Below are 13,305 nucleotides of genomic sequence, written 5' to 3' on the forward strand. Positions count from 1 at the left end.
TTTATAGCCCAGCTCTAAAACTTTGTCGGTCAGATATTCCGACAGAAACAGTCCAATGGAGCCCACACATGGTTGGATTATCCGACAACACGGTCCGATCAGACATTTTCCATGTACAAAGGCTTAGATTTCTGCAGTGTGTGGGAATATTGTATAGTTACTTCCCTATCAATAAAAGCAGTAACATTTCCCTAATGGCTGAAGCATTGTGTAGTTGTGAACAATTGGTCTGTAGTGTCTGTCTGTATTAGAAAATTAGAATGAAATGTTGGGGACTGCTGTACCCTTTTTGTCCTAGTTAAAAAAAAAAAAATAGTGTCTAGAAAAAAACACCATGGCTCTAAAACTCTTTTAGTTGCTGACCCTGAACAATTCGATGGTGAGTTCTGACTTTGCTGAATGCATGCTTGCTTCCAATCTTTGAGTCAGAAAGTACTGAGATGGGCAGTCAGTTAACCATTCTAGAAGTAGATGCAAAATCACAACCAGTGTATTTTTCGCAAAGCATATGTCCCTTTAAAGCATATGTCAAGCTAAAATAAAACAGAAATAATTTGTACATTTCTGTTATAAAAGTGCAAATGTCCAAGTTTTATCTCTTTAACTAGTTGCTGACCGCCGGCCGTCAAATGACGGCCAGGTGGCGCACCTATTGTGGTGGGAGGCCGTCATATGACAGCCTCCCGTTTAAACATGCTTCAAATAACGTAAAATAACTGTTAATGGGGTTGATTTACTAAAGGCAAATCCCACTTTGCTCTACAAGTGCACTTGTAAGTGCAGTCTTTGTAGATCCGAGGGGGGCATGCAAGGAAAATAAAAAACAGCATTTTTGCTTGTACATGATTAGATGATAAAATCAGCAGAGCTTCCCCCCATTTCAGATCTTTCCCTCAGATCTAAAGTGACTGCACTTCCAAGTGCACTTGTAGTGTAAAGTGGAGTTGCCTTTAGTAAATTAACCCCACTGTGCCAGAAATATAGTATTTTTCTACCTTCCTCTTTGACAAGATAGCATAGCTCCTAAATTCCTAAACACACACGATAATAGCCCTGCCTACTTTATTTCTTATGGATTACAAAGAACACAGACCTTTCTTCATCTACATAACCCCTCCATGTATATAGTCTAATGCCCCGTACACACAATCAGTCTTTCCGACAACAAAACAGTGGAATTTTGTTAGAACTTGTCTTGCATACACAGGGTCACACAAATGTTGGCCAACAATTACGAACGTGGGAACGTGGTGATATACAAGACGTACGACGAGCCAAGAAAAAGGAAGGTCAATAGCTAGTGCGGCTCCTTCTGCTTAATTCTGGGCATGAGTGAACTTTTGTGCGTCGGACTTGTGTACACACAATCGGAAATTCAGACAACAAAGTTTTGTTGGTGGAAAATTTGAGAACCTGCTAGCCAACATTTGTTGGCAGAAAGATCGACAACAAATGTTCGATAGAGCATACACGCGGTGGGACTTTCAGCCAACAAGCTCACATCCAACATTTGTTGTTGGAAAATCTAATTGTGTGTACGGGGCATTAGAGTATAGGAAGTTGTCAGATCACAAGATTTCTGGCAAAAGCAACTATAGCAAAACATTTTCAATTGTATATTTAGAAGACCAAAAAAGAGCAAATAAGATAATTTAATTGGTAGTGCTTCCATACTGTTTAACTAACACATATTAAATATTTACAGATTTTACACTTGGCCCACTATTCTACATTGAACTGTACTTACTACAAATGTATCAGCATGTTCAGCTTTATTTCCTGACATCATATGTATAATGGATAAGGTTATATATATATATATATATATATATATCATATTAACACAAGTCACTTACCGAGGAGACCTTCAGTCCTGTTTTGATATGTTGGTGGCAATGTCACCACAAAAGTCAAAATGCCAAGGTTAGCAGAACAAGAAACAGAGATGCCATTGTCAAAAAGGACTTTTGCCTCCCCGGTTTCTGTCCTTTCAAATCCCACACTTTCAACATAAGTAATATTTTCTGAAAAAAACAAAAACAAACACAGTGGATTGGTGATCCCTATAATAGTGTGTAAGAATACTCAAATAAAAATGGTTTATATTAGGGGACCTTTTTTTAAGTTAGAAAAAGAGAGGTAGGAGCTTATTTACTGAAGGACTTGAGAATTGTATGAATAACATTCTCTTCAATTAGATAGTCACATAAAAGGCAAATTCCTGTTCTCTTTGAATACCCAGTCATATGCAGATGAACAAGGTAAACAGGAATATGCTTTTCACATAATTTAATGAGTAAAAACTCCCAAGTCCTTTAGTAAATCAGCCTCATGACCTCCACATTCCATTATGATTATGTTGTACCATTCTCACCTCCACATAATTGAGAACACCTTAGAATATGGCATTTTAAATTGTTGAACATCCCATCTATTTTTATTTATTTTCCAGATATGTGAAGGTGATTCAGTAAAAAATATTTTAATTACACAGAAAATAGTGATTGAAATTGATTGGTTGTGATTGCGATGCTTACTAGGAGGTACAGTGAAACCTTGGTTTAAGAGTAACTTGGTTTGAGAGCATTTTGCAAGACAAGCAACATTTTTTAATAAATTTTGACTTGATATACAAGCGATGTCTTGATATACAAGTAGCGTCATGTCACAACTGAGTATAAAAGAGAAGAGAGGCACCTCTAAGTGTAGCAATATGGTAACATTTAATGAAGGTACAACATTTATGAGTATGCTATCCAGTTCTGGGCACCAGTCCTCAGGAAGGATGTACTGGAAATGGAGCGAGTACAAAGCAGGGCAACAAAGCTAATAAAGGGTCTGGAGGATATTAGTTATGAGGAAAGGTTGTAAGCATTGAACTTATTCTCTCTGGAAAAGAGACGCTTGAGAGGGGATATGATTTTAATATACAAATACCATACTGGTGACCCCACAATAGGGATACAACTTTTTTCAAGACTCGTAACCACTCATTAAAATTAGAAGAAAGGAGGCTTAACCTTAAACTACGTAGAGGGCTCTTTACTGTAAGAGCGGAAAGGATGTGGAATTCCCTTCCACAGGCGGTGGTCTCAGTGGGGGGCATTGATAGTTTCAAGAAACAAATAAGCACCTGAACGACTGCAACATACAGGGATATACAATGTAATACTGACATATAATCACACACATAGGTTGGACTTGATGGACTTGTGTCTTTTTTCAACCTCGCCTACTATGCAACTATGAAATTATAATTTAGCAACATACTTAGGGGCGCCTCTCTTCTGTTTTATACTCTGTAGCTTCTGCTGGATTTTACTTCTAATCCCCTTGCGGAAGCTTCCATTTGTGACGGAAATTTTATGGTTACAAAATCTGGTCACATTGCTATAATCTTTTTATATGGACTATAAACTAAAGGACCTATGAATAAATAGCTCATCTAATCCATATGAGAAATGAAAGTGGATCAGTAGTCACTCTGTCTAGTTATACTATATGTGATATATGCATACAGTTTATAACATTGTGACCTTAATTCTTGTTAGACTGTGATAAAAAATCTTCCCTGAGGAAGACTTTTTTTAAATATAAGTTGAAATGTGTTGGAATTCTGCTACTACACCCCACTTTTTTGAATTTGTGGTGACCACATTTTATAGTATGATGTATCACTTTATCTATATATTTATTTATTCTCTTTAAACATGCATTATGTTTTTTTTAACATTATGAAATATCTAATGATGGCATTCTATTTATTCAATTTACATGTTAATAAATTATTTTTTTACTTAAATAAATTGTTTTCATTGCCTTAAAAATCCCAATTGGAGGTTTATGCACAATTTGAATGAATAAATAGTTGTGGAACGAATCATATGAGTTTCCATTATTTCGTATGGGGAAATATGCTTTGATATACACGTGCTTTGGATTACAAGCATCTTTCTGGAACAAATTATGCTCGCAATCCAAGGTTTAACTGTATTCAAATATCTGTGTACAAGGGTGATGCCATTGTAAAATTCATATTTTTAAAAGCTAATTTACTGGTTAATGCAAAACAGCTTTGCCTTATTTATTGGGGATTTTGACTGTTTGATGCTTCATTTGACCCATGACCCATAAATTCAAACATCAATGTAGCATCTTTCTCACCCCCAAAAAAGCATAGGCAGATACAGTTTAAATTATGTTAGATGCATGTTCATCCACTTACTTTTCCAAAACTACACCAGTGGGAACTGAACAATCATCAATAATAGAAAATGATATACTTATTTTACCTACCTGATAGTTCAATGACGGTCCCATTGTAGCTTACTATGGTTTCATTAGCATCCTGTAAGCTCCATTGAATCTAAAATGCAAGGTTTATTAATTAGTTTACAAAGCTTATTTTCCTTTAAACAAAGCCTTTGTATATTCTCTTCCAGTGTTAAAACATTACCTGGTCACCATATGATGTGGAAGCTGCCAATGCCACAAAGTTGGTTGCATAGCTGGTTGCATTGCCAGCGCGGGCCGTGCGTCCTTGAAGTCTGAAGACAACTGTGTCATTTTCATCCTTCACATTGGTTAAAATGAATTCACCCAGACCATTAAATGTATACTTCAAACCATCCAGAGTGTTAATATGAGGGTCCCCAAAGAAAAATCCTTTCAGGGAAAACAGACAAAAAAAATATTTATAATGTTCTCTAAAAGTACAGTATAGCTGAGTTTTACGAAAACTGGAGCCCACAGAATATGGTGTAGCTGTGCATAGTAATAATTAGCTTTCAACTTAGCTTGTTCAAATAAGCTTTGACAATTAGGCTCCTTTCACACTAGCAGACCGATCAGGTCTGCCTGTCAGTTTTTCAGGCAGACTCAATCGGACCCACCAGTTTCCTCTATGGAGCAGCAGGTGTAGACGGACTTGTGTCTGTTTACACCTGCCAAAATCTGATCCAATCCTATCCGCTAAAAACAGACAGATGATGTTCTCAATTTGTCTGGTGAATTGGATCGGATGGAAGTTATGTGTAAACAGACAGGCTGTCCGTTTACATCTGACCGCCCGTAGAGCAGAGTGGCCTGTGTCTGTGTCCACTCTGCATAAACAGAGCAGACACGGACCAGCCATCTGCCTACTCAGCTGGGATAAGCAGTCAGATTCCCCGCTGAGCAGGCAGACTCCAAGGGGCCTAAAACAGAAGCTAATGGGTTACTTTGCACAGCTGCACCAGATTCGGTATGCACCAGTTATAGTAAATCTCTCCCTATGTATACCTTCTTTGGAAGCCAAGAAAACTTGAAAAGCTGTAATATGCACTTGCTACTGCTTTTTCTAATCCTTGTGAAAATGTCAGTTTGGGCCATGGATAATTATTTGTATAATCTCAGTTTATTTAATTCAGCCTCTAAAAGGTAGCATGTAGGAAGCAATATTAAGCCCAGCATTGCTGATCTACAGTACCACTAAGCAGGTGAAGAGGGAACAGTACTCTTGAGTGTACAATCATTTTTTTACAAAATCTCTTCCTCTCCTGTACCAGTGGCCGCTACTCCCGCTGTTCCAGCCAAACACATTTTACACTTTCCTCCCAGTGTGCTGCTCTCCAGGCTTGAAAGGGCCAATTTGGCCTTGAAACAAATTGCCTGTTTATCCCTTGCAATCACTGTCCCAGGTGGATGTGTATATGTATCAAGGTTTGGAGATTTACTAAAACTGGAACACTCAGAATCTGATACAGCTGTGCACGATAACAAATCAGCTTCTAGCTTCAGCTTGCTCAATTAACCTTTGACAATAAAACCTGGAAGTTGATTGGTTTCTGTGTAGAGCTGCACCAGATTTTGCACACTCCAGCTTTAGTAAATCTTCCCCTATGTGTCTACATGCATACCATACAAAAGATTTTCTTCTGTTCCTCTCCTGTACTGTGTCATGGTCAACACACTCTACACAGCACATTGACAGTCTGTCATCACCGATCCCAGATGTATTTACAACACTGAGCTGCGTGTGGATCCTGGTTCTCCTCCTTACCTAGACCTGTCTACTTAACCCTTTTTGAGCCTGTGATCATGTCCTTTTTCTAAGCTGGATATACTGCTGTTTGTTTATGTAAGTGGATGCCACTTTTATTTCCAATGAAGTGAATTGTTATGCTCATATCACTCTGCACTCTGCATTTTGTCTTGCATATTTCTCTTAGCAAAGATTCCCATCAGTGAACAAAGTTGACTGATGCTATTCTGATCGAATGTCTATGCTGATTATTTTATTTGTTTATTTAATTTTTGCAGTATATGAATACAATTATGTGAATTACTAAGTACACTGGAAAACACTGCAGGCTATTGTCTATTACTTGGTAATATGTAAAAGAATGACAATGATCCCTTTGCAGGAGCGGACACAGACATAGCTCACTGCTCTCAATGGGTTGGTCGGCTGAAAATCGACTGCATCTCTGTTTCCATCTGATTGTCATCCGATCCAATTGGCCAGACAGATGGTAAATGTATCCCCATCCCTCTGTTTTTAGGGGACCAGATCGGATTAGGCGCTGGTTGGCGACAGCGGACACATGTCCACTGACATCCGATGCCCAATAGAGAACAATGGATGGTCCAATGAGGTCTACCTGAAAAACGGACCTGCAGACCCGATCAGTCCGCTGGTGTGAAAGGGGCCTTTGGGTATTCAGACAGCTAAGGACACTGTTACATAAAGTCTAATGATGTCGAATATAAGTAAAAGATATAATTATGAGGACTACATGTCCACATAAATATCATCAGAGATGGATCAACCAGTATACTAATTAACAAACAGCTTTATTGAGTTACAAAAAATGTCAGGGCCACGAAAGAAAAAATAGAGATGTGGCCTCATGGGATTGTCACCCCTAACACCCGTTTTACTCTTAATAGATGACTATAATTGTTAAGTACATGTCTCTCTATGAATGCTTTGCTGGTTCTTTCTGTTTTATGTTTCAGGTGACAAGCTGCCTGCTGTTGCTAGGAAGATTTACCTCAGCTGCTGAGCATTGGATTGGTGACCAATGCTTTGTCGGAAACATCTAGCCAATGAGTGTAATCATTTACTTATATCCTCTCCTGTCATTTGGCAGAGTCAGCATTTACCTCAGGTCTGTCAGCTGGACTTACCTCTGGATTCTGCTCAGCCTACCTTCTGGATCGTTTGACCGTCTCTTCCACCCTCCCTCCCCTTTGTTATTTCCCCTTGTCACAGTCCAGATTTATGTGGGTAATGTCGCCCACTTTGTATATGGACAGTGGTTGATATGCTGTTATTTGGTTGATATAAGATATTGCTGCTTGAGTCTTAGTGACTAACATGTTGGTCTGTTATTTTCCATTTTGCTTCTCCTAAGGGTCACAGGAGTGCAATTAGTTTTGCACTCCTGTGACCCGTTTTCAACAGAGAGCGCTTTGAAGTCTGCTCTCTGGTGATGTCTCTAGCGTCAGTCCAGGCACCTGGTGGATCCAGACTTCCCCGTCCCTCCACAGCTCAGTGCTCCAATGAGCATGGAGGAGCAGAGCAGAACAGATGCTGACTGATAGGCAGCAGTGCTCTCCGCTCGGGGAGGTGAGAGAACTGAGCCATCAGTGGTGTTCTGTGGCTCGGTTCTCAGTAAAGAGGCGGCAGGGGACAGATGCACATCCACCTAGGTAAGTATAACTCTGGGATTAAAAAAATCCCATACTTCTCTTTTAACAGCAGTTCTGTTTGGTATTAAAGGTTAAGGTTGATTTCATATTAATTTAAATTGCTTTATATCCAATAAAAGGGCCCCGTCCTAAACTTTTCCACAATCCTTGTTGTGTGTTTATTTTATTATTTAGGTATGTTCCTTATGGTATGATGGGTGTTAATGGGGTGTAAAATTTTCTTCATCATTTCTTGGACTGGGTTTTTGTTTGGTGTATGCGTGGATGCATGTCTGTAGCAGCTCCCTGTCCGGTATGACAATGTTGTCATTTTAATTCTTTGTAATGTTGGAGATGTACATGCATCCTTTTTTTTACAAATTTATTTTTTGTAACACAATAAAGCTGTTTTCTAATTAGTATATATTACTGGTTGATCCCTCTCTGATGATATTCTTGTGGACCTGTAGTGCTCTTAATTATATGCTGCTGACAATCTGCTGGCAATCTAGAGGATCACTTCCCTCCCACTTCAAATACCGCTACAGGGGCGATACTTTATACTATAAACCGTTGCCCCTATAACAGTATAAAAAGTGTGGGGAGGGGGATTCTCTAGATTGCCAGCAGCATATAATTAAGAGGACTACAGGTCCACCAGAATAGTTGAAGGGGTATGTCTGTATTATGCCGCGTACACACGTAGCCGGACTTTCCGAACGGGCTACTTGTCCACACACGGCACTCTTTCAGCGGACTAATACGGCGTACTAAGTCCGCCGGACTATCCGCTGTACTTTTGAAATGAACGGACTCGCCCACACACGCGGAGGAAAGTCCGCTCATTTTGAGCGCGTCTCCAGGTAGGCGGGGCCCGCGAAGGGTACGTTGCTGGCTCCGCCACCTGGTATGGACTTAAAGGGGAACCATCGGCGTGGGGGTCCCCCCCAGGTCCACACCAGACCCTTGTCCGAGCACGCTACCCGGCCGGCCAGGAAAGGGGGGGACGAGCGAGCGCCCCCCCTCCTGAACCGTTCCAGGCCATGTGCCCTCAACATGGGGGGGTGCCTTGGGGAAGGGGGGCCGCGCGGCTCCTCCGCTAGCAAAAGACCCCCGGAGCTGTGCAATAAACTATTTAAACCCTTGTGTGTTGTGTTTTTTGTACTTTATTTTACAGGTGAATGGGTAGGGGTACATTGTACCCCATACTCATTCACATAGGGTGGGGGGCCGGTATCCGGGGGCCCGCTTATTAAAGGGGGCTCCCGGAGTCCGATAAGCCCCCCGCCCGCAGACCCCGACAACCAACGGCCAGGGTTATCGGGAAGAGACCCTTGTCCTCATCAACGTGGGGACAAGGTGCTTTGGGGTGGGGGGCCACGCGGCCCCCCTTTTCCCCAAGGCACCCCCCCATGTTGAGGGCACGCGGCCAGGTACGGCTCAGGAGGGGTGGGCGCTCGCTCTTTCCCTCCTTTCCTGGCCGGCCAGGTAGCGTGCTCGGACAAGGGTCTGATGTGGACCTGGGGGGACCCCACTCCGATTTTTTTCGGCGTTGGGGTTCCCCTTTAAGTCCATACCAGGTGGCGGGGCCAGCGACTTCTCCTTTGTGGGCCCCGCCTACCTGGAGACGTGCTCAAAATTAGCAGACTTTTCTCCGGGGGGAAAGGTCAGTTCATTTCAAAAGTACGGTGGACTGGCATACACACGGCCGGATTGTCCGCCGAAATGCAAGTCCGGCGGGAAGATTGGAGTGCAAAACTACTTTCTAAGTCCGCCGCACTTTCGGGTAAAAAAGTACGCCTGAGGCTACACACGGGGGGGGGGGGGGTATTGTCCGGCGGACTTGAGTTCGCCGGCCTTTTCCACCCGATTGTTTGATCGTGTGTACGTGGCATTACAGTACCCTTTACCTATCTCCAGCTGAGGTGAGGTAGCAGTGGTATTTTTATTCTTTTTTTTATATGCATAGTTAAAGTAAAAGGACTGGTTGGTGGTAAAATGTTTTAGACCCCCAATATATATATATATATATATATATATTTAGTATTTTCATAAAATTAGATGGCATCAGGGTACTCATTTATGTACCCCTCCTCTTTTCTTTTTTTGGAAAAAGATAGTAACCACACGATTTGTTAAGTTTGCATCTGATAGAGGGAATCTATTTTAGAAGGATTGCCTTTTTTAATATGGGCACTAGGGCTTTAATAGTTCTACATACCTATGCAAGGAGGGACATAATTGTCACAATAATCCAGAGGTCTTTTCTCTCTGTAAAGGTTACACGGGTAAGTGGATTCTGAATATCCGCAACAAGCATTGTAGGGTTTAATCTCCTCAACTGAAAAATAAAGACACAGATTTTATTTAAACAATTAATTAGTAAATTAACTATGGAAAATTGTTTCATTATTATGATTATATCATTCAATACCTTGATATAGTTGTTTTTTGGAAGGAATAAATATATTCCAGAAGTACTTCAAATAAATTTCTTTGTTAAATTTGAAGGGTTTAAACGAGTTCCATGGAGTTGGGAGGTATCGTTCCTTCTCACCGTAAACAAGGGCTCCAGTGCTTAAACTATAGTAACATCTATTCCCAGCCCCATTTTTGGAGGGGAGCTTATTTTGTACTGTCAAGTACTGACCTGAAACAGACAAATTAATACAATTAATGTATATTGGTCCCATTGATGCCTCGTTAGCAGGTGTATGAATATGCCATTAGAAATATTCAGTGTGTAGCAATTCAATTATTAGTAGTCTTTCAGCAAGTTAAATAGACAGCAATAATTAAGTGTGATAATGAATAAGTATTTATAGCACAACTGTATATTTTGTGTAGACGGACTCCAATGAATCATAAGCTATTAACCACAAAGAGGTTCTCCTAACACCGAAATGTTCTTTAAGGTCCCATGTGCTTTGATCCATCCTATATCTTTCAGTAGGGAAAGGTTTGGGCTTAATAAACTTGAGTTTATCAACCACGTACAACTGCATCCAACTTCTGTTAAATGTGCTAAGAATTTGTATGATGTTAAGGTAGACATACCGCTATGGAATATTTCAGTTCTTATAATGCGCTTTTTTTGTGTAATGTTTGCATAAAACTCGATTTTAACGTTTCAGCAATAAATGTTTACTCTTGTACTAGGTAGCTGATGAAAACTAGAACACATAGTATGCAGTTTCATTTTCTACACATAGTAGTCAAAACCCTAATGTAATTTTAACCAATTCCTGACAAGTATATAGATTTGTGGCCTCACAGAAGTGGCGCTTAATCCTGTGGAGCCATATATATGTCTACCTGAGTTGGTGCAGGGAACGCGCTGCACAGCGTGCTCCCAGCACACAGACAGGCTATCACTGAGAACCCCAAGTCTCATACTCATACTATGAGGCCCAGATCTCAATCACCTGATTAGAAATTAAATAGAAGAGCTGTGCTTACCCTTGCAAATACATACATCCCCTTAAATAAACATCAAGTGCAGTGTGGATCCAATAGATTACTTATAATAAAGGTGCCTAAACATAAAAATATAGAACGTGTATGACAACAGTGCCTAAATAAAGTCCATTATAAAATTCTCCAGCCTAAAGTGCTTCACAACAGAGCTCAAATAAAGTTCATCATAATATGTTCCAAATCTTCACATATTCACATGAATGCATGCATGCATTCATCAAGTGACTGGCCCTTAAAGAAAATGCTGCATCGGTGCACTGTGCTATCAAAAAATGTCACCCTGACCATCCATTGCGCCCACCAGGGTATGCATTCACCCTCAGGAATAGACCCTACGCATATACTGAGGTGGGTCACACAGGCTTTAATGCAATGTATCCCTCAATGTGGTGTCACAGTGCAGGGAGCAACAATCCACTTGCCCATATGTTCATATAGAAAAAACTAATGGGAACATCATAGCAGCTTACCTTTACTTTATTAAAAGCAATAAAAACAAATGCACTCCTAAAGATAGTGCTCGAGCACTAACGGTGGTCTGCCAATAGCAATACACAGCACCACCGTTCCGGTTTACTCTGATATTGGCGTGCGTTCCAACTCAAAGAAGTGAGGCGGTGCCAGAAGTTCCCATCCCTACCTGTTTTGTGGTAACTAGGACATCATCAGGAGTCATGACGTTCACTGTCTCTTCCACCATTTTATATGTTGCCAATTGCTCTTACGCTAAACAACAATCCCAGCTGAGTACCAAAATTGTTACCGGGTATACATTAACTACTTTAAAAAACTTTGTCAGGTCAATAACAATTTGAAAAAGATCTAAACAATCCATAAAAAACAAGTGAAAAAATACAAATAAATATTAATGCCACTGTGGTTGAAACTCCCCAATAAAATTCTTAAATTTATAATCTGTGTACTACTGCCATCTTGTGGAAACATAATCTAAAGTAATCTGTTCCTTTATTACAATAACAGGGGGCATAGCCTAAGGCAAGGGGCTAAAAACCTACCTAAGGGGATACATAAATTAAAGAGGAGGTAAAAATACTATTAAACAGTTTAAAATATAATATAATATGCATACTAAAACTGATATTGGTACTTAAAACGAATGAATGAGACCTGCAGCCCACAATAACCCCATGCTACCTATTCTTAATAATCCATAATAAAATAATAGCCTTTTGGGGCTAGGGAATCCAGCTCAAAAATCCAACATGTCTCATTTTGTGAGATCTTCTTAACCCCCTCAATACAGGGCACTTACAACCCCTTCCTGCCCAAGACCAATGTTCAGCTTTCAGCGCTCTTACAGTTTGAATGACAATTACTCAGTCATGCAACACTGTACCCATATGAAACGTGCGTCCTTTTTTTCACACAAATAGAGCTTTCTTTTGGTGGCATTTAATCACTAGTGTTTTTTTTATTTTTTGTGCTATAAATAAAAAAAAGGCCGTAAATTTTGTGAAAAAAATATTTTTTTATTTTTTTCTGTCACAACATTTTGCTAATTAGTAATTTTTCTTCATACATTTTGGCCAAAATTTATACTGCTACATATTTTTGGTAAAAAAAAAAAAACAGATTAGTGTATATTATTTGGTCTTTGTGAAAGTTATAGAGTCCACAAACTATGGTGCCAATCACTGAAAATTGATCACATCTGATCAGTCCTTCAGTGCATCAGGTGTATGTAATTTCCTGAGACACTAACAAGTCGGGAAGGTACAAATACCAGGGCTGTCTTTAAGGCAGGGCAAAAGGGGCAGCTGCCCTGGGCCATGTCATTGTTGTGGGGCCCAAAGCACCTGCCTTGAAGTTTTAGTCCTGTGCTGTGTCCTGATATCTCAGTGTGAAGTGCTGCTACTAATGCTGCCCAGCTCTGCCCTATTGTTGTGTACAGAGGACTCACCAGCAAACCCTGTGTTTACATGTAAATAACTGTCATTCATATGCAAATAATGGCAACAGTCATATGTAAATAGCAGCAGCATTCATATGTAAATAGCTGAGGCGACTGCATTGATATGTAAATAAAGGCAGCATTCATATGTACATCATGCCCCCCTGCAGTGAGGAGAAGATGTGCTGTAACCTATAGCAACCAATCAGTGAGCAGTATTACTGTACAGTAATCTCTAGCAA

At 40.2% G+C, this 13,305-nt stretch overlaps 1 protein-coding gene across 1 annotated transcript in view; it reads right to left on the reverse strand.

Moving 5' to 3' along the window:
* The window catches only part of LOC143986725 (uncharacterized), a 147,150-nt gene that overhangs the window by 94,103 nt on the left and 39,742 nt on the right, over positions 1-13,305 (reverse strand). Inside the window, 5 exon segments of the mRNA XM_077485132.1 lie at positions 1,857-2,024; positions 4,297-4,366; positions 4,457-4,665; positions 9,896-10,015; positions 10,109-10,324. Of these exon segments, the coding sequence (XP_077341258.1) occupies positions 1,857-2,024; positions 4,297-4,366; positions 4,457-4,665; positions 9,896-10,015; positions 10,109-10,324 (783 nt within the window).

The sequence above is a fragment of the Lithobates pipiens genome, unplaced genomic scaffold (assembly GCF_037356315.1).
Source record: "Lithobates pipiens isolate NorthernLeopardFrog02 unplaced genomic scaffold, aLitPip1_a1.2 Scaffold_18, whole genome shotgun sequence".
Taxonomy (NCBI): domain Eukaryota; kingdom Metazoa; phylum Chordata; class Amphibia; order Anura; family Ranidae; genus Lithobates; species Lithobates pipiens.